The sequence below is a fragment of the Acartia tonsa genome, chromosome 14 (assembly GCF_053477335.1).
Source record: "Acartia tonsa isolate MP-2025a chromosome 14, ASM5347733v1, whole genome shotgun sequence".
Lineage (NCBI taxonomy): Eukaryota > Metazoa > Arthropoda > Copepoda > Calanoida > Acartiidae > Acartia > Acartia tonsa.
This window is the reverse complement of record NC_137273.1, coordinates 344,648-366,441: the sequence shown is the minus strand read 5'-3', so window position 1 is coordinate 366,441 and position 21,794 is coordinate 344,648. Positions and strand designations below refer to the sequence as shown.

Below are 21,794 nucleotides of genomic sequence, written 5' to 3'. Positions count from 1 at the left end.
CCCCTCGGTGTCTATCGAGCACTGACCCCTCCCCCTCAATTTTTTTAAATATATTGAAATGAAGGGGAGGTAGTTTCTAAATTTATAGAGACTCCCAATTGCGTTAACCAAAATAACCCTTTCCTCTGATAGAAATTATTGATGAAAAATTTTGAAAACTAACAACCCAAACAAGTTTTAATAAAAGTTCCCAAATGTTTTTAAGCCAACAAATGAGATATAGTGATTATAAAACTTTGGGTACCCACCAGTATGATTTACGTTCTAAAAAACTGATTAAGAACTTTGGGTACCTATACGATTTACAGTCTAAAAAACTGATTATCAACTTTGGGTACCTTTATAATTTAGTCTAAAGTATTGATTATGAACTTTGGGTACCTATATGATTTACGGTATAGTAATCTGATTATCTGATTACCCGAATGAATTACAGTCTAAAAATACTAATTAAGAACTTTGGGTACCCATAGTTTGGGTACTAATTTACAGTCTAAAGTAAACAACTGTTTTCCTGTAAGAACTGTCCCTGCGTGGATGGTGTCAGCCGTTGAGCAGCTTGTATAGATGTGTTCAAACTAACAATTTATTATTAGAGATAATATAGTAACAGGATGTCTGTCTTGCTAACTGCAGAACCAACATGGTTCTCCTTTTTAATATAGTTTCTCATAGGTCCTGGGAAAATCATATATGTTTTGTAAAAGAGAATTCGAACCAAAGAAAAAAATTACTTTCCCCAAACATATTTTGTATGTTAAAAATAAAAATATGGTGGGGTCGACTTAACCCACCCTTCCCCCCCCCCTCCCCTAACGCTAGTTAGGAGATACAACAAAAAGGTTTTCTACATTTATTTATTGTTTTATAGAAAAAAGTTTCATTTTAGATCACAAAAAAGATATCATTTAAAGATCCTGCTTATCAATATCTCAATTCCTGGATAACGAAGACAGATTGCTGGCATACAGTGGGTTATTACTCCTCATAAGCCCAGTAATTGGATAATTATCAGTTATTTGGGGTAAGGAGTAGGTGTTTGTTATAGTATTTGGACCTGAAAGAGGTTACAGGGACAGTTACATATTGATGATGTCATAATTACCCCAAACTGCTAACAAATGACATAAACAAATAAAAGTTGCACTATCATTTCCCTCGAAATTAAGAAAATTAAATTATCTATCAGAAATAGGATAATTGTCCGTTATTTGGGGTAAGGAGTAGGTGTTTGTTATAGTATTTGGACCTGAAAGAGGTTACAGGGACAGTTACATATTGATGATGCCATTCCTATTTCTTTTACCCCAATAACTAATAAAATACATAAACAAATAAAAGTTGCACCGTCTTTCCCCTCAAAAGTCAAAATCTTGATATAATCCCATAAATAGGATAATTGAATGTTATGTGGGGCAAGGAGTATGTATTTGAAATAGTATTTGGGCCTTAAAGAAGACAGGGAGAGTTATATAATATATTGATGACTTCATAATTATCCAAAAACTGCTGACAAGTGACGTAAAGTAATAAAAGTTGCACTTTCTTTTCCCTCAAAATTAAGAAAATTAAACTATTTATTAGAAATAGGATAGCTGTCTGTTATTTGGGGTAAGGAGTAGGTATTGGTAATCGTATTTGGACCTGAAATAAGGGGACAGGGACAGTTACAACTTGATTACGTCATAATTTAATTACTCCAAACTACTAACAAATGACATAAACAAATAAAAGTTGCACTATCATTTCCCTCAAAATTAAGAAAATTAAATTATTTATCAGAAATAGGATAGCTGTCTGTTATTTGGGGTACGGAGTAGGTATTGGTAATCGTATTTGGACCTGAAATAAGAGGACAGGGATAGTTACAACTTGATTACGTCATAATTACCCCAAACTACTAACAAGTGGCGTAAATAAATTAAAGTTGCACCATTTTTTCCCTTATAATTAAGAAAATTTAATTATTTATCAGAAATAGAATAGTTGTCTGTTATTTGGGGTAAGGAGTAGGTGTTGGTTATAGTATTTGGACCTAGAAAAAAGGGGACATTACATATTGATGATGTCATAATTACCCCGAAGTGCTAACAAATGACATAAACAAATAAAAGTTGCGCTCTTATTTCCCTCAAAATTAAGAAAACAAAATTATTTATCAGAACAAGGATAATTGTCTGTTATTTGGCTTGGCAGTAGGTATTTCTATCTATCATTTACTTATCCATGTTTTCCTGACGCTAATGAATTAAAAAATGTCCCTGGTCCTGCCTGTTTTAAGGTTGGCCGGGTGATGACTTCTGGTGATTAGGAGGTTCGGTTCCACTATCCTGTTCTGGGGCTCACTAAATTAAAAACCTGGATTTATGGTAAAAGAATTTTAAGAGATAAATGAAACTGATTTTACAGTAAAACCAGAGAGAGAGAGAGAGAGTGGACAATGGACTGTTTATTATACTAGTCCCCAAAGTTTTATACTAACGTATTCCTATTCGTTGGCTTAGGGGACTTCTAATGAATTTTGATTGTTCGGTTTATTAAAATAAGGGTCCAAACGTTTCAATTACTAATTGTCATCTACAGAATAGGTAATTTTGTGTATTATAACATTGGGGATGTACATCAATTTATCGGCCATTGTCTTATCCCTTTAGATCCCTGACTAAAACTGTTGGTTGTTTTTCTTTATATAATGCGTCCTTTGTATTTTTAGCAGCGCAGCTACTCTATGTCTAAGGTATGTCCGTATGTATATCCAATTGTCACTTTATCATAATTGAAAAGTACTTTAGCTTAAACAAAGTTTCGGGATTTCTTAAGTACTTTTATTTATTTTTACAAACTTGCTATTTTTCTTAATAACAGTTCACTGTTATTTTTCTTCTCAGAACCAAATTTTGATATTCAAGTGCATGATTAAGCGGCCAAACGTCCTATAAAACAACCAATCCAATGACTGTACGACATTCCATTCCCCCTACGCACCTGACATAGCAGCAGAAGAAACCATTTTTTAACGTCTCTGGTTATGATATGGTGTTGGGCCGAGATTCGAACCTTTTTCCTTCTCGATATTGATAAAATAATGACTTCATCAAGAGAACCAAAGGGCATCATCTGCTTTTAATGAGATGCAATTCATGCTCTAACGCCCACTGGTGGATATTAGATTAAGTAACATCCAACACACAACCAACTCTTTGATTGCACGACCTTTGTCTGAGAAGTCCTAACTGTGCATGGAAATAAGTTGCGCCTGTTTATGGGTTAAGGCATTCCCCAGACTTTATTTATGTCGCTCACCTGACATAGCAGCAGAAGAAACCACTTTTTAACGTCTCTTGTTATGATTAGGTGTTAGGCCGAGATTCGAACCTGTTCCCCTACCCATAATTGATAAACTGTATTGACTTGCCTTGCATTTAAGTAATTTTTCCTAAGTAGACTCTGTTGCCCATTAAAGTTATAACCTAAATTAATATTTTGACTTTTATCATTTTTGTGTTATATAAAAGTAACAGGATGTCTATCTGTGTGTGTGTGTGTCTGTCTGTTCTTTCTAACCGCTGAACCGATATGGTTCTCCTTTACATTATAACTTCTCATAGGTCCTGGGCAGGTTTATAACTATTTTGGGGGGAGGGTTCCACCACCCTCCCAAAAGATTGATAGATTGAGGAACATCCCAAATTACGACAAAAGGGGGGTTTTTAATGCAACCATCTCGTAATCAATGATTAAATGGCACTTAATGGCTATCTTAAGAGCAAATTAGTCACGAAACCTATCTCCACATAATACCTTTTGTCGCTCAAAAACCTTATAAAACGGTTCTAGCCGGTAGCTGTTGGTACTAGAAATTTAAAAATCGTTATTGCTATCATTTAACATGAATTAAACCAAAAATACCTTTAAAAAGTTGATTCCTACGTAATTAATGATGCATTTGCTGAGCCGCCAGCCGTTACTTTTCCAACTTTTTGTTTGATTTAGGGAAAATAGAACTACCAAGGATTACTCATGAAAATTTCAGATCGAAATTCGAATTCTAAGTGCCATTTAATCATTGATTACGAGATGGTTGCATTAAGCCCCCCCCCCCCCCTTAAACAAATAAAGAATGAATAAAAGTACTCAAAGTTTTTTGGCCAACACATGAGAGATCGTGTTTATAAATATTAGGTTTTTTTAAATAATCCTTTAAAAAAAAGTATTCCAGTATGGCTTCGAAAACGGGTAATATCCAATGGATTAGAACCGGTTATCAGTCCTATACTGAAAAATCATGTTTAGCATCGTATTACCGACATTTTCCCACGAACACCGGGGTGTATATTCTACATGGGATCCTCTGCTCATGGGGGGGGGGGGGGGAAATAAAAAATAAGTGGTTGAAGGGAAAAAAAAATGTAAAAATTAAGAAAACTGAAATTATTTTTTCCATTTCCCCCCCCTCCTTGGTGAAAAAAACAAAAAAAATGTGTGGTAGGAGGGATAAAATAAATAAAATATAGAGTTCTTTAAATATTTTTCCATTTTCCCCCCTTCTTGGTGAGAAAAAACTAGGGGGGAAAAAAAATTAAAAATTTTGTAGCAGGGGAAAAAAAATAAATCTTGTGCAGAATATACACCCCTGCACGAATATCAAAAATCAAATCCAGTTTTGTTTGTTTAGCCATTGGCTTTTAGGGGCTAACAAAACTGGTTTTAACCTATTAATTTTTAATTTCAATATCCGCAGAAAGCTGTCTATAATACGATGCAATAAATAGCTAACCTTTAGGGAGTATTTTAAGATATCCAGATTGTCTGGACTTGGCCTTCAAATCTTTTAATTTCTTTGACAGCATTCGTTTGGCCAACATATCCTATATAAAAATAACAGGATGTCCAAGTGTCCGTAGTTTTAAGATCTTGCTAACCTTTTCAGTGAAGCTTCGCATAGGTCATTGGGAAGGTTTATAACTATTTTAGGGAAGGGCACCAACACTCTCCAAGGAAAAAATACTCCCCCCCAAAAAAAAAAATTGATTTTTTAGAATCTAAAATTATTTTAAAGTAGTAATTCTTTGATGGGATTTTTAATTTGTTGAGCTTTGCTTTTATGGATGTTGTCATTATTGTTTTTGTTTAGATAATTAAATTCACCTGAACATTTGAGAGTTTTTCAGAAAGACTGTATTTCTTCGGATGTGTTGGTCCTGAACCTTTAAATCAGAGCCCACTTTAGGGATACACATTGGACGATGAACTTTTAAAAGATACAAGTAATCGGTTAAAAGATTATACACGTTTTTTTTCTAAAATCGACCCAACAAGAATTATGAAAATTTAAGCCAATGAATGATTTAAAGTGTTTATAAATAACAGTATAAATAACATTCAGAACATCCTCAGAATTTTTAGAAAAGCTTAAAATTAATTGTTGAAGTCCTAATTTCTTTAGGAAAGGTGAATGAAGATGTACTATACCCCCAATTAGTGTCACTGAAAACAAAAAAAAGCTCTAAACAAACTTATAATACCGGTTGTAAAACAGCAGATATTAATCAGTTTCGAAGCTATACTGAAAATTGTAATTTTTCTCTTCAAATGGGATAGTTCTATGATAATTAATTTTTAGTTTGGAATATAACAAAAAAAATTATTTATTGTTAATAAATACATTTGGTGGAATTACCCCTTTTGAAAAAAAATTACCTTTTAAATTATTGCTTCGAGATTTTTCACTGGTTTTCATCACCGTAGAAGCAACTGACTGTGGTGGTCTAAGAAAAAAGGATTTTACAAATTTTTAGTAAAGCTATTTATCGCATCGTATTATAGACAGCATTCCGCTGATATTACAATGGAAAATTATAAGACACTAGAAAAAATATTTCATCAACAAAGCATTTGATTGAATTTGAGGCAAGTATCATAGTAGCCATCGTCTTATCCCTTGTGATCCCTGGTAATTAACAACTCACTGTCCTCTCCCTCCCTGACTATAAGCGACTTATTTGATGTTGTGGTATGGGTTGAAACTTTGAGCTAACAAATAAGATCGGGACATTGGGCTGTTGGTTGCACTCGTCCCAAATGTTTTAAAATAAGTTTTCTTATTCTTTGGCTTAACACCTTCGAGGACTTAAATTGAATTTTGGTTGGTTGGTTCATTAAGTTATTTGTCCAACGTTTCAACCACTAATTTTAATCTACAGAAGGTATTATTGTTGTGTATCGTCATTGACATCAATTTATCGGCCATTGTCTTATCCCTTTATATCCCTGTGAATAACACCTAATTGTAATCTACAGAAGGGGTAATTTTGTGTATCGTCATTGAGGATGTACATCAATTTATCGGCCATTGTCTTATCCCTTTAGATACCTGTAAACAACCCCTAATTGTAATCTACAGAAGGGGTAATTTTGTGTATCATCATTAATGATGTACATCTATTATCGGCCATTGTCTTATCCCTTTAGATCCCTGTAAACAACCCCTAATTGTAATCTACAGAAGGGGAATTTTGTGTATAGTCATTTGAGAATGTACATCAATTTATCGGCCATTGACTTATCCCTTTAGATCCCTGCGAATATCCACTTATTGTAATCTACACTAGGGGTAATTTTGTGTATCGTCATTGGGGATGTACAATATTTATCGGCCATTGTCTTATCCCTTTAGATCCCTGAGTTAAAGAGAAGCAATATAAAAAACCTATCCTATCGTATATGTATTATGTATAAATAATCACAAATTGTAATCTGCAGAAGGGGTAATTTTGTGTATCGTCATAGGGGATATTCATATACATCAATTTATTGGCCATTGTCTTATCCCTTTATATCCCTGTAAATAACCACTAATTGTTATCTACAGAAGGGGTAATTTTGTGTATCGTCAGTAGGGTGGGGATGTACATCAATTTATCGGCCATTGTCTTATCCCTTTATATCACTGCGAATAACCACTAATTGTTATCTACAGAAGGGGTAATTTTGTGTATCGTCATTGAGGACTTACTGTGAACTTGGTTGTGGTGTTATCCCTTTTAGGTCACTGTAAACAACCACTAATTGTAATCTACAGAAGGGGTAATTTTGTTTATCGTCATTGGGGATGTACATCAATTTATCGGCCATTGTCTTATCCCTTTATATCCCTGTAAATAACCACTAATTGTTATCTAAAGAAGGGGTAATTTTGTGTATCGTCATTGGGGATGTACATCAATCTATCGGCCATTGTCTTATCCCTTTATATCCCTGTAAACAACCCCTAATTGTAATCTACAGAAGGGGTAATTTTTTGTATCGTCATTGAGAATGTACATCAATTTATCGGCCATTGTCTTATCCCTTTATATCACTGCGAATAACCACTAATTGTAATCTACAGAAGGGGTAATTTTGTGTATTGTACTTGGGGAATACTTACTGTGGACTTGGTTGTTGTTGTTGTGTTATGGGTTGCTGAAATGAAGTTATCTCGCAATCAGACTCTTCGTTCAAAGTTTTTTCTACTAGACCTAAAAACAATAGGTAATAACAATTGACAACATCCATTAAAAGCGAAGGAAGACAGACAAACGAACATTACCTAATCAAAAATATAGAGTAACAATGAAGGGGGTGGTAGGTTGTGCTAAAATTCCGTAAAGGTGTGAGTTTTAAGGCTTAAAAACAGTAGTAGAACGATAAAAAAACATCTCGTCATCAAAGATTAAATGGCACTTAGAATTCGAATTTCGATCTGAAATTTTGCATGAATAATCCTTGGTAGGTCTATTTTCCCTAAATCGAACAAAAAGTCCCCCCCTTTATGTTAACTTAAAAAAAAATTTTTTTTTGTCAATTGTTCTTTTCAATAAGAAATACACATATTTAGTGAATATTATCGTTCTACTACTATTTTTCAACCTTAAAACACACACCTTTACGGATTCTACCAGAAACCTACCCCTCTCTTTTATCGTTCATAAAAACGAAGAAAGATAGACAAACGAACATTAACAAATATGTGAAGTAACAATGCATTTAATATTGAACATAATTTAGAGGCATAAATACTAAATATATCCTAAATATAGGTGTTTAAAATACACATACGAAGTTGCTAAAACAATAGGAAAATTCTAACATGATTAAATTACCGAATAAAGAAAGTACACACGGACCGAACCTAGATTGTAGATAAGCTTCGCTTTTAACGAGAATAAAAGCGTCCACGAAAGCAAAGATATCAAAGGCACTGAATCTTCTCATAGTTCCTGGGAAGGTTTATTACTATTTTGGGGGTAGGGTACCACCACCCTCCAAAAAAAGCAATCACCTATAGAAGAAAAAAGAACTTTTCTTTTTAAAACTAAAATTAAAAATGGGGGGGGGGATCTCTCCCCCTTACCCACCTCAAGTGCCCCTAGAGGCCTCTAGGGGGCGAAGCCGCTAGATGAAAATAAAACTACCTTCTATTTCTAAAATTGTGGGATCGACAGACACAATTCCTTGCAGATTTTTTCTACCTAAAAAAATACACCAAATCAATATATACATTATACATTCAGGGATCTAAAGGGATAAGACAAGGGGCGATAAATTAATGTACACCCAAATACTTGTATACAAAATTACAACTGCCATAGATGAACACTATTGGCAGCGTGTCGGAGCCGTATCTGGAAATACGGCTCCGGCTCCTACCTTAAAATTAATATATCAATTTTTGTTCATTAATGAATTTGATAAAATAAAATAAATAATATAAAATATTTTGCTTTTATTTGATTAAAGCTATATAAAAGTAGAAGGATGTGTGTCTATTTGTTAAGTAACAATAGTTTTTCAGTTTATTTTATGGAAATAGACCGTTGCCAAAGGGGGGGTTTTTTAATGCAACCATCTCGTAATCAGTGATTAAATGGAACTTAGAATTCGAATTTTGATTTGAAATTTTTCATGGGTAATCCTTGGTAGGTCTATTTTCCCTAAATCGAACAATAAGTTGGAAAAGCACCGGCTGGCGGCTCAGCCGTTTAGCCGCTTTTTGCCTATTTTCAGGGCAAATTCATCATTAATTACGTAGGAATCAACTTTTTAAAACATATTTTTGGTTTAACTAATGTAAAATGATAGCAATAGCCATTTTTAAAGTTTCTAGTACCAACAGCAACCGGCTAGAACCGTTTTATAAGGTTTTTAAGCAAAAAAAGTATTATGTTGAGAGAGGTTTCGTGCCTAATTTGCTTTTAAGAGACCCAAAAAATGGAAAAACGGCTGAGCCGCCAGCAGTTAGCCGTTACTTTTCCAACTTTTTGTTCGAATTAGGGAATTTAGACCTACCAAGGATTATTCATGCAAAATTTCAGATCAAAATTCGAATTCTAAGTGGCATTTAATCATTGATTACGAGATGGTTGCATTAAACCCCCCCCCCCCCTTATAATATTACTTAAAAAAATCATTTTTAGATAATCTGGAGCAGGAGCCGTTTTTAACGAAAAATACGGCTCCGGATCCGGCTCCACCAAAAATGTTGCTGCTCCCGGCGCCGACTCTGAAACGCTGACTATTGGTGTAAATGTTTGTACAACCAAACAAAGATTTAATAAAAAAAAAGTAGGTACCAAACCTTTTTTAAGCCAACGAATAAGATGACGTGGTTATAAAACATTGGATACCAGTGTAATTTAGTGTCCAACGTTCCCTCCCTCCATCCTCACTGACAAAACCTGGCACACACATGTGGGAAAAGGAGTCTAAAAAAGTTTGGGTACCTGTAGGAATGGGTATCTGAAAAGGTTTGGGTACCTCTTCCTTTGGCCTCTCTGGGGATTCTAAACACCGTAAAAATGCAGGTTTGGCCTAAAGTAGAAAATAAGATTGAAAATATTTTCCATGACGTCCAAGACTTATTATTTAACTCTACTAGCGGCTGCACCCCTAGCTGCAGCATCTAGGTGCTCTGTATTCGAAGGGATAGATATTAAGAAATAAAAAGTAGCCTAAAACAATTCAAAGACTCAAATATAAAATGCTCAAATGCTTTTCCCCAAAGTAACAATGGTGATAGAAAAAAAACCTTCCCCTCCCTTACTTTTTGAAATAAAATGTAAAAAGGTAGAAAGTTACCCAAAAACTCAATATCACCTAACCTAACCTGACCTAAAACAATAACTAGGTACCTAAACAAATACTACCCCCTTCACACCTGATTAGCAATTTACTTCAAATATAACGGGGGAGGGTTGTGTGCTCAACAGAACCTGTGAGGAAAATGGACAAAAATTCACCTTAAATCTTACGGCTCCTTCGAACCTTGGGGGACCTTTAGGAGGCACGGATTGACTGGAACCGCTAGATTCAGATGCCTCAGGTTGATGGTCAATCTAAAACAGTAACAATATAGTGACGGACAGACGTACGGTCGGACATATATTTAGAAGGAACAGCTTTTCCAGTATCGCTTCGAAACCGATGAATATCCGCTGGAATAGAACAGATTCTCAGCCATACTGAAAAATAATGTATAGCATCGGATTATATACACACAGTTTTCTACGAATATAAATATGTACAATCATAATTCATAATATATTAAAACCAGTTTTGTTAGCCCGTGCCTTTAGTATATTTTTATATCCACGGAAAAGTGTTTATAAAACGATGTGTTAAATAACTAGACTTGTAACAATAGATTCGCATGGATCGCGTTAACGGTCAATCTAAACAAAAAATATGAGTGACGGACTGACGTACGGTACCCAGAGAGAGAGAGGGAACAATGGGTGTTTATTACACTGGTCCCCAAAGTTTTATAATGTTTTTTTAATCATTGACTTAACAACTTTGGGTTATCTCTAGTGAATTTTGATTGGTTGATTCACTAAGTTGAGTTTTCAAACGTTTCAAGAAAGGGTAATTCTGTGTATCATCATTGGGGATGTATATCAATTTATCGGCCATTGTCTTATCCCTGTAGATCTCTGTCTAGTACCACTACATTCTGATGCTTCGGGTTTACGGTTATTAAGATAAATAATTCTAACTTACTTCAGTGACGTACGTACGGTAAAAGCTACACAAATGGAAAACAAATGCAAAACCACGGTAAAAGATCAAATAAATTCCCATTACTCCTATGCAAAACTTTGGGTACCAGTATAATTTACATTCCAATGTCCCCTCCCTCCCTGATTAAAAGTGTCCGACTTAGAATTGCACAAAAAAAAACTAAAACGAAATGTCTAATTCATAGCCTAATTATAGAAAAGCTTTTAGAAAAATCATCCTAAAACTTACATTAGCTAAATTTTGGTCGTTCTCTTTTCCTTTTTGTTCCGGTTGTTCTAGTTCTTGTATTAAATCATCCAACATCCTTAATAAAAGTAGCATGATGTCTAAACTGTGTATCTGTCTGTACCGAAGGATCTCGCTTACCACTGAACCGTTCGGGTTCTCCTTAGCAGGGAGGCTTCTCATAGGTCCCTGGAATTAAAGTTTATAACTATTTTGGAGGAGGGTACCACCACCCTTACAAGAGAAAATACAAAACTAGATATTTGAAGTGCCACTAGAGGCCTCTAGGGGGCATATCCGCTAGTTATCTATTATACAAAATAGAACGTTTTCTATCCGTCCGTCTGTCTGTCTGTAAAGCTTGGATTCTATCTAACTGCTGAACCGATTCATCTTTAATTTTCAGGGAACATAGCTCTACTGGGGGTTTTAAGCTATTTTCTTAGAAGATGTTTGTTTTAATTCTTGCATTAAATCATCCAACAACCTAATAGCAGTTTTTTGGGCAAACAAAACTAGTATTTTTCATTTTAATATTAGCAGAAAATTGTTAAAAATGTAAAAAAATGGGAATAAACTTAGGATAATTTAATTTGGCATGAGCATGCGGCTATCAAAAATTTTATAAAACTCCAATTGATGTAGAGTATACGTGGATATTATAAAAGGGGAAAAATTTTCGTCAATTTAGGTTGCTCACATGGACAGCTCTCATTGGTCAGTTCGTTCATCCGGTATAAGTGAAGGGGGTGGGGTAAAAGGGATTGAGGGGGAATTGTGGTTTTAGCCAGCTACAAGTTTCACCTTTACTTATTTTATCAAATGCTCTGCTTCAGTCAAAGAAACATAAATGTACCCCGTTCTAATCCAACGGATATTAATCGGATTCGAACCCATAAAAGAGTAGTTATTATTGCATGTATTTTAGACAGTTTTCCGCGGATATAAACTAGTTTTAATATCATGATTTTTAGTGTAAGTGAAAAACACTGCAATACGTGATTTTCAGTATGACTCTGAACCGGTTTGAATCCAACGGATATTTATCGGATTCGAACCCAAACAAGAGTAGTTATTATTGCATGCGTTATAGACAGTTTTCCGCGGATATAAGCTAGTTTTAATTCTATGATTATAATTTTTGATATTCATTCATGGAAAACAATGCAATACATGATTTTTCAGTATGACTCAGAACCGGTTTGAATCCAACGGATATCAATCGGATTCGGAGCCATACTGGAGTAGTTAGTTATCGCATTGTATTATAGACAGTTTTCCGTAGATATTAACAAGATATTTACTGAAAAAAAGATCTTACCCAATTCCACTATCGTCTTGATTTCCCTGAAAAACATATTATATCATTACTAGCGGCTACGCCGCTAGAGGCCTCTAGAGACACTTGAGGAGGGGAGAGTCGAATTTGATGACCCGATTTATTATTTTAGATTTTAAAAGAAAAAGTCAAAAAAAAATTGGGGAGGGGGGATTTTTTATTTTATTTAAAATTTTAATTTAAGTTAAAAAATCGTAAAAAAAAATTTTGTGTGTGGGGAAGGGAATTTTTTCTATGTGCAATTTCTCTTGGGAGGGTGGTGGTAACCTCCTCCAAAATAGTTATAAACCTTCCCGGGACCTATGAGAAGCTACCCTGTTAAGGAGAACCCAATCGGTTCAGCGGTTAGCGAGATCTTTCTGTACAAACACACAAACAAACAGACATCCTGTTACTTTAGTATAAGGATAGTTTAGGTGTTTTAGAAGGGGAGTACCTGAAAAACTTTAGAGATTCGGGAGCTAATTTCACTTTTAAGATTCTATAAGGCTAAAGTTACTTATAAATACATTTACGAATTTTAGGGGACTATTAATTTAGAGGTTCTAGAAGCCTTAACTTAATTAACAATCAACGAAAAGCATTTTTAAATGGTGGAAAAGTTAAAAACTTTGAAAAAAAACTTACATGTTGTCCAAGCATTTCCTTCAGTTCGTCACCAAACATTGACTATGAAATTCTTATTCTTAACTTAAATATCAGGGATCTAAAGGGATAAGACAATGGCCAAAAAATTTATGTACATCTCAAATGATGATGCACAAAATCACCCTCTTCTCTAGATTACAATTAGGGGTTAAAACGTTTGGACACCCAACTAAATGAACCAACCAATCAAAATTCATAAAAGTCTTCAAGGTTGCTAGGCCAACTAATAAGACTTTGGGGACTAGTGTAATAAACAGCCTAATGTCTCCTACCTCTAGGCGTTTCCTCTCAAAAGATATTTTTCTTCAAATGGCATTTATGATTAAATCCAAATGTTTAAGAATAAGAATTTCATTCCTGTAGCAGTTGATCAACATTATTGTCAGGTTCATTATTATTATTAGAGGCAGTAGCAAGTGTTTCATTAGGAGGTAGTTTTGTATAACTATTTTTCAAACAAAGTATAAATACGATTGCAACTTTTTCAAAAAAGAAATAAGGAAGCTTGGGTATTTTTATCTCTGCCTTTGCTAATCCCTGCAATGTGCCCTAACCCTGCGGGGCTACCTAGTACCCAATATAACTTAAACCTAACAAACAAACCAAAAAATTCCCCCCTACTAATTATACAATGTATTTTAAAAACTAGGATCAGGTTGGTTTCTATGCTAAATAAGATACTTAATGTGTGAAAAAATCTTCATAAATAAATGTGCTAATTTTATTGTACTTTATCCCTATTGGTAGAACCACCACCACAGTCGAAATTCCCGCCATAATTGACGACATTGTTCTCGTTCCCGCCAAAATTACCCACATTGTTCTCGTTCCCGCCAAAATTACCCACATTGTTCTCGTTCCCGCCATAATTGTCCAGAAATGGTTTTAATTCAGTGGGTTCTGTTTGGCCGGTCCTGTGTTTTTTTTAATCAATGGCAAATATAAGTGTGGGGAAGGGGGGTGACTGAAACCAACACCCCCTTATAATTGAATTTAGGAATGATCACTTATCACCTTTTTTTTCAATGGCTAATATAAGCGTGGGGAAGGGGGGTGACTAAAACCATCACCCCCTTATAATTGAATTTAGGAATGATCACTTATCACCTTTTTTTTCAATGGCAAATATAAGCGTAGGGAAGGGGGGTGACTAAAACCAACACCCCCTTATAATTGAATTTGGGAATGCTCTCACTTTTTACCTTTTTATTCGCAGAAAAAACTCTCTGCACGCCAATGATGGCAAATAAATATGTAGTTAAAGACTAAACAAGGATGACAACATATCTATAAAAGTGAATCTTATCAAACCAGAGAGAAAAACTAACATAAAGGGAACTATCCACGAACGAGAGCAAGTGATTCTAAGAACCTTCCAGCATTGACCAATGGTATTTTTTTTTAGTGAATATACTAAGTTTATGTTTAATATTTGGTTTATCAACTAAAAAGTTGGGTTTTACCATGGTTTTTTATGAAAAATACTTTGAAATATAAATCGTTTTTTGATGCAATCTCATCAAATGCTTTAATAAGTTCAAAGGACAAAATAAAATAACATGACAGAAAAGCATCAAATGCTGTAAATTGCAAAAGTACTTTAATTTAACTGTTTACAATATTACAAGTTACCAAAAATGCTTTACTTTTCAAATTTTTTTTTCATATAAAACTATGGTGAAACCTAACTTTTTAGTTAATAAACCAAATATTAAACATAAACCTATTATATTCACTAAGAAAATACTATGGATCAATGCTGGAAGGTGCTTAGAATTACTTGCTCTCGTTCGTGGATTGTTCCCATTTACTGCAATCTGTTTATAGTTTCAAAGATTTTTAAAGCCTATTTTATTTTAATATTTAAGTATTAAGATGATTTTAGACTATTTTACTTCCCCTCCTCTCCCCTAAATGATAGTTATTATTAAATTACTCCTTTCATGTGGCAGGATCATTTTTAGTTTATGCTTCAAATCTTTAAAATCAGGCAACAAATAAAAAAGACATTCTACCAATCTTGAAAAATATTTCATTAATTTGCCATTTTCCTGGTTTGTTCTTCCCGTTGTTTGGACACAAGATCTATTCCATTATTCCCCAGTAAATCCAGCATTTCAACTAAACAAAACAAGGTTGATTTGTTGAACATGTGCTAATCTTTTTTAATAGCGAAGCTTTTCTATAATGTGGGTTGGTCCGTAAGTCTGTCCAAAACTTTTAGCTCTTGCAGTTTATTTAGACATGATGGAATTGACCTATTGTTTTGGGAAGCTCTATAACAGTTACCAGAAATTCTGTATATCCTTTTAAAACATGCTGGCTTTTTTACTTTTTAGACAACTTCTTGTATTATCTTATTAATCTAATTTTTGAAATAATGATTAGAAGGTACAATATTATGAGCAAAGCATCTATAATCAAAGGGGTAGTTTCAGGGGCGTCCAAGCTTTTTTATTTGGGGGGGGGGGGGGGTAAACATTTTTTAAGGGGGGGGGGTAAATTTTTTACTGAGCTGCCAGCCGTTATCCTTTACTTTTCCAACTTTTTGTTCGATTTATGGAAAATAGACCTACCAAGGATTAGTCATACAAAATATCAGATCGAAATTCGAATTCTAAGTGCCATTTATACATTAATTATGAGATGGTTGCATTACCCCCCCCCCCCCCCACCTCCCCCTTTAGTGAACCGCATATTTTTTCCTGGTTAATTGGTTAAACTGCATTTATATGGCATTTATTTGAAAGAATTTCAATTTTCTACCATGTAGTTTTTAAAATATCAAGACTTGAAAATCGTCTTTTTAAATTGCATGTATCACAAAAAGACGATTTTCAAGTCTTGATATTTTTAAAACTACATACCTAGTAGAAAATTGAAATTCTTTCAAATATATGCCATATGAATATAGATAAACCCATTAACTAGCAAAAAATATGCGGTTCACTAAATTAAGTTCAAATGCATTTTGTGAAACTACCCCTTTACAAACTGAAGACAACCTATTAGTGATTAGTCCCCATTAAGCTTTTTTAAGAACTAAGTATCCATAAGCCCTAAATATCTTCTCCTGCTAAAAATAGCCTGGGATCTTTCATGATTTGTCCTCTTTACCTTATTTCAGAACTAAGTATTAATAATGAACCTAAAATATCTTTAGTGTTTCATCCCCTATTGCCTGGTAAGCAAGACTCAGTATTGAACACAGAATGTCCACTTTCTACAAAGTAGCTTAAAATCTATCATGATTTTTCCTCTTTACATGTAAAGTTTAGAGAAGAACTTGGCTTAAGTAGCCATAACCCCAAATAGCTTCAGTGTTTCAAATCCATTTAAATGGTAAGCAAGACTCAGTATTAAACATAAATTGTCCACTTTCTACAAAGTAGCCTATAATCCATTATGATTTGTCCTCTTTGCCTTTAAAGTTTAGAAGAAAACTTGACTAAGTAGCCATTAGCCCCAAATAGCTTTAGTGTTTCATCCCTTTTAAATGGTAAGCAAGACTCAGTAATAAACATGAATTGTCCACTTTCTACAAAGTAGCCTAAAATCTATCATGATTTTTCCTCTTTACCTGTAAAGTTTAGAGAAAAACTTGACAAAAGTAGCCATAAGCCAAATTACTTTAGTGTTTCATCCCCTATTACCTGATAAGGAATATTCAGTTCCAAACATGGATTATCCAATGTCAACAACTTCCCATACACAAAGTAGCCTAAGACCTTTCATGATTTGTCCCCTTTACCTTATTTCAGAACAAAGTAGCCATCAGACCTAAATATCTTTTGTGTTTCATCCCCTTTACCTGGTAAGCAAGATTGTTCATTGTCTATCATTTTATAAATAAAGTAACATTAGATCTTTCGTGATATGTCCTCTTTACAGATACAGAACAGAACATAATTAAGTCACCGAAAGTCTCTAATATCTTTCATGTTTCATCCCCTATTACCTGGTAAGCAAGACTCTGTGTTAAACATGGATTGTCCATAACCGCCTGAACAGAATATTCATTCTACTCAAAATCAGAGAGAGAGAGAGGGGACAATGGACTGTTAATTACTCTTCCCCAAAGTTTTATAATAACGTTTTATTATTCGTTCGCTTAACAACTTTGGAGACTTCAGTAAATTTTGGTTGGTTGATTCAATAAGTTGAGCGTTCAAACGTTTCAATTTAACCAATAATCTACAGAAGGAAAATATTTTGTGTATTATTATTGAAGAAGTAATTGTTCATCGTCCATTGTCTTATCCCTTAATTAACAAGGATGATAACAACATCAAAAAGCGAAACAGCTCATAACTATCTAAAGTTTTACAGTGATATAAAGGACAACTGGCTTATACAGTACAAAAGGACGGGCAAAAGTCTGACATTAGGGAACATTCCTGGTATATTTAGGTAAGACATTAACAAGTTACAATCCGAGATTCGCTCCAATCTCCTTTTCATGTTTTTTACTTAAATTTTCATGTCATGGATATTAAGAGATATAACAATGGATCTTAAATTGATATATATCCCATAGGTTAATAAAAACATAAAATTGGTTGAAAAGTTTAAACACTGCTAGATTAAACTAACAAATCAAGATTTTCTAAAACTACCTTAAGTTTTAAAGCAAACAAATGATAAAACATGCTTATAAAACTTTGGGTACGAGTATAATTTTGAGTCTAATGTCCCCTCCCTTTCAGTAATTAATATTTAGTCTGTAGAACAATTAATATTGTCGATAAATTACATCTCCAATGAGAAAAAGAACACCACCCCTTTTATGTAATAAAATCATTGGTTGAAAACTCTTGACACTGCTTAGTTTGAACCACCCAATCAAGATTAAACAGAAGAACCCAAAGTTTTTAAAGTCAACAAATGTGAAACCATGCTTATAAAACTTTGGGTACCAATATAATTTTTGGTATTGATAATGAATATTTGTCCTGTAGAAGTACCCAAAGTTTTTCAGCTAACTAAAACGAGAAAAGTATTTGCAAAACTTTGGGTACCAGGTACCCAATCCCACGCTAAAAATGAATATTTGTCCTGTAGAAGTATCAACATCGTCATCCAAGAAATCCAGAAATCCGTCATTTTGCATTCTCTTCTTTTCTACGTAACTTTAACCTTTCATATCCGCGGAAAACTGCCTATGATATTCAGGCGTGCTACTTGTGGATAAAATAATAATATCCAAGACAGTTTTCCGCGCATACGAAAGTGAAAAATTGCTTTTTTTAAATGCCTGCTTTTAGTCTCCGTGATCTAGACCAACAAATTCTGTGTTTTTATTTATTTTCCGTGGTAAATTGTCTGACACGATACACGTATACGAAAGTAAAACAATTGCTTAATTTTTAATTCCTGCTTTTTGCCCCCGAGATCAAGACAGAATTCTTTTTATTTTCCGTGGTAAATTGTCTTTTACGATACACGTATATTTTGGTAATTATGGCTTAAAACCTGCCGGTAATAATGAAGCGAAAATGTATCAGATTCAAGCCAAACTTTATAGGTTGTGTTTGACTTCTATTTTGGGGCTCTTATTTTCATGGGGGGGGGGGGGGGTTAAAAATAACTTAAAACCTTCCATAGGTTTAAGTATAAAAGATAAAACCACCCCAAGAAGCTATCTTATAATGGAGAACTTAATCGTTTCAGGAGTTACTGAGATCTTATAGCGCCAAAGAAATAAAACCGTTCTCCTTAAAATTATTAATTGGACGGACAAATAAAAGAAAAGTAGAAAAACACGAAACTTTTTTATAAGAAATATTTATAATTTTTTTAAGCATGAGCGACAGACCGACGGATCAGTAGGCAAAAATTGTGAAAACTCATCATAACTAAAGTAAAACTTCACACAAAAAAAATTCAGCCGTCTATCTTGAATAAAAACCAAGAAACTTCGAGTCTTACCCTAAATACATTTTCTAACAGACAAACAGATAGACATTTCGAATTTAAGATTTGTTTCGATACTAAAAAAGCGTATTTTTATTAGAATTTTTAGATTTTTGAAATAATAACAAACGCACTTCATTTTTGTACATTATTCAAAAGTACAAACACACGTACACACACACACTCACACACATACACACACACACACACACACACACACACACACATACACACACACGCCACACAGCTACGATAATGGATTTGTTATTACTTGGATATTATGACAGGGGAAAATTTGGCGTTAATTTAGCTTGCTTAATTAATGGATCTCATTTATTGGTCAGTTCATTCATACAATAGGAGTGGAGGGGGATATAGTCATTTTAGCCTGCTACAAGTTTCACTGTTACTAGAGTACATTAAAATCTGGTGCAACATCCAAGTAATAATATATCCATTCTTAATTTCTTACGGCGTATTATTAAATACGCGGCAATTGTTGTTTTTAAACCATAGAGGAGTAAATATAGATTAGTTACAGCGAATCATAGACAATTAATTGTGCAGGGATCTAAAGGGATAAGACAATGGGCCGATAAATTAAAGTACATCTCCAATGAAAATACACAAAATTACCTTTTCTGTAGATTATAATTAGTGTGGTTGTAACGTTTGGAAACTTAACTTGATAAACCAACCAATTGAATTTTGATTAAAGTCTCTATACTCTCTAACTCACTTTGTCCGTTTGTACATTTATCATTTTTTGTGCAGACTCATTTAGGCATGTTAGAATTGTCCTATTGATTTCAAACTTTGCATGGTGATTCTTTTAGTAGTTAGGTACGATTTAGAAAGCTTAGCAACTCTAAAATCATTACCAAAATGTCCGTACGTCCATTTTAAACATGTTGATTTTTTTACTTTTTAAAATAGCTTTTTTCGTTAATTTAGGCATGTTAGATTTGTCCTATCGATTTCAAATTTTGCATGGTAATTCCTGTAATAGTTAGGTACGAGTTAGAAAGCGTAGCAACTCTATAATCATTACCAGAATGTCCGTACGTCCATTTTAAACATGTTGATTTTTTTTACATTTTTAACAACAAATTTGTATGTGACCTAGTTATCCGATTGGTCTGATTTTTGGTATACTGATTCCTGGGACAACAAAGTACAATATTATAAGCGAAGCAACTCTATAATCAAGTCCTAAAAATGTAAGTATGTCCATAATCATTATCATGTATCAAGCAGTTTTTTAACAAATTTACTTACAATTTTGCTTTGACTCTTATACATTCGCATTCTGATTATTCAGTTCTGACATTATACAAGTGTTAATGTCCGTTTGTCCTACCGTTTCAGAGATTCGCTTTTATGGATGTTGTCATCCTTGTTTTTTCCTATGAGTAAATAAATATACGTAAATGACCCAATATACAATAAGTCTGAAGTCTTTTATTTAGTTTAACATAATAGCCATTAAAATAAAAATATAAGAAATATACGTAAATGACCTAAAAATAGGGATCTAAAGGGATAAGACAATGGCCGATAAATTGATAAACATCCCCACATATCATAAACAAATTTACCCCTTTCATAGTTTAAAGATTTTGGTTGAAACATTTGGACACTCATTTAAATGAACAAACCAATCAAAATATAATAATAAAAGTCCCCAAAATTGTTTAGCCAATGAATAAGAACATCTTATTTAAAAACTTTGGGGTCTGGCTCAATTAACAGCCCAATGTCCCCTCCCTCCCTGGTCCAAAAGTCTTTTGTTCAGACAACATAATAGCTATTATAATAAAAATAAAAAATAAAACTGATTTTATCACAGAGAGAGGGGACAATGGGCCCCAAAGTTTTAAAATAACGTTTTCTTAGTCGTTGCCTTAACAACTTTGGAGAATTTCAATTGTTTGATTAATTAAGTTGAGTGTCCAAACGTTTCAACTACTAGTTTTTATCTACAGACGGAGTAATTTTGATTTGGGATGTACATCAATTTATCTGCCATTGTCTTATCCCTTTAGATCCCTGGATTTTATAGAAAAAAATTCATAAGATTTTAAATTGAAAAGAAAGGATAAATAAGTTAATGCGCATTAATCTGGGGAGGGGAGGGGGCATTGTACTGTAATTTATGTTGGTACCCAAAGTTTTATAAACATGCTCTTTCATTGGGTACCTTAATAATTATGGCTTTTTTATCAATCGTGTAAATGTTGCCCAGACTTTTTAACACAATAATAATCTACAGAAGGATTATTTTGTTTATGATCATTATTGATGTACATTGTACATTAATAAATGTCCATTGTCTTATCCCTGTAGATCCCTGACTGTTACTGGACTTACTAATAAAAGAGTTCTTTTATTATTATTTTTGTTTAATAGTGATTTTTATAAGATTTTGTGGATATAGTCCCTTTCGTGGCAACGTACCTTAAGGGGCGAATCTTCGTATTTTTCACAGTATGTTTTCCCTGCGGGGCCAATTGCCTAACCCTGTGGGGCAATCAACTAACCAAATATAACCTAACCTAACCTAAAATAACCTATAAAAAGCCATTTTAAAAATACGACGAATAGCCCC

The 21,794-nt window shown here is 33.8% G+C and overlaps 1 protein-coding gene across 1 annotated transcript; it reads right to left on the bottom strand.

Moving 5' to 3' along the window:
* Positions 1-3,357: 3,357 nt before the first annotated feature.
* LOC145306346 (uncharacterized) lies at positions 3,358-18,461 on the bottom strand. Its single transcript, XM_080148435.1, has 16 exons — positions 18,332-18,461; positions 17,232-17,279; positions 15,328-15,394; positions 14,016-14,190; positions 13,633-13,723; positions 13,253-13,296; positions 12,608-12,633; positions 11,290-11,365; positions 10,281-10,376; positions 9,765-9,852; positions 8,457-8,513; positions 7,430-7,520; positions 5,701-5,768; positions 5,149-5,207; positions 4,778-4,868; positions 3,358-3,470 (listed from the first exon to the last, which is right to left on the bottom strand). The coding sequence occupies exons 1-16, from the start codon at positions 18,381-18,383 to the stop codon at positions 3,358-3,360; spliced, it is 1,242 nt and encodes a 413-aa protein (XP_080004561.1). The 5' UTR covers positions 18,384-18,461.
* Between the last annotated feature and the right edge of the window lie 3,333 nt (positions 18,462-21,794).

Excerpts from the sequence above, each read along its gene's own strand:
- LOC145306346 (XM_080148435.1), bottom strand. The coding sequence starts at position 18,383 with ATGCAAAATGACGGATTTCTGGATTTCTTGGATGACGATGTTGATACT. Across the intron at positions 14,191-15,327 it reads AAACAACGGGAAGAACAAAC|CAGGACCGGCCAAACAGAAC; the intron begins CAGGAAAATGGC and ends TTAAAAAAAACA. Across the intron at positions 13,724-14,015 it reads ACTGTGGTGGTGGTTCTACC|AATAGTTATACAAAACTACC; the intron begins AATAGGGATAAA and ends CTTTGTTTGAAA.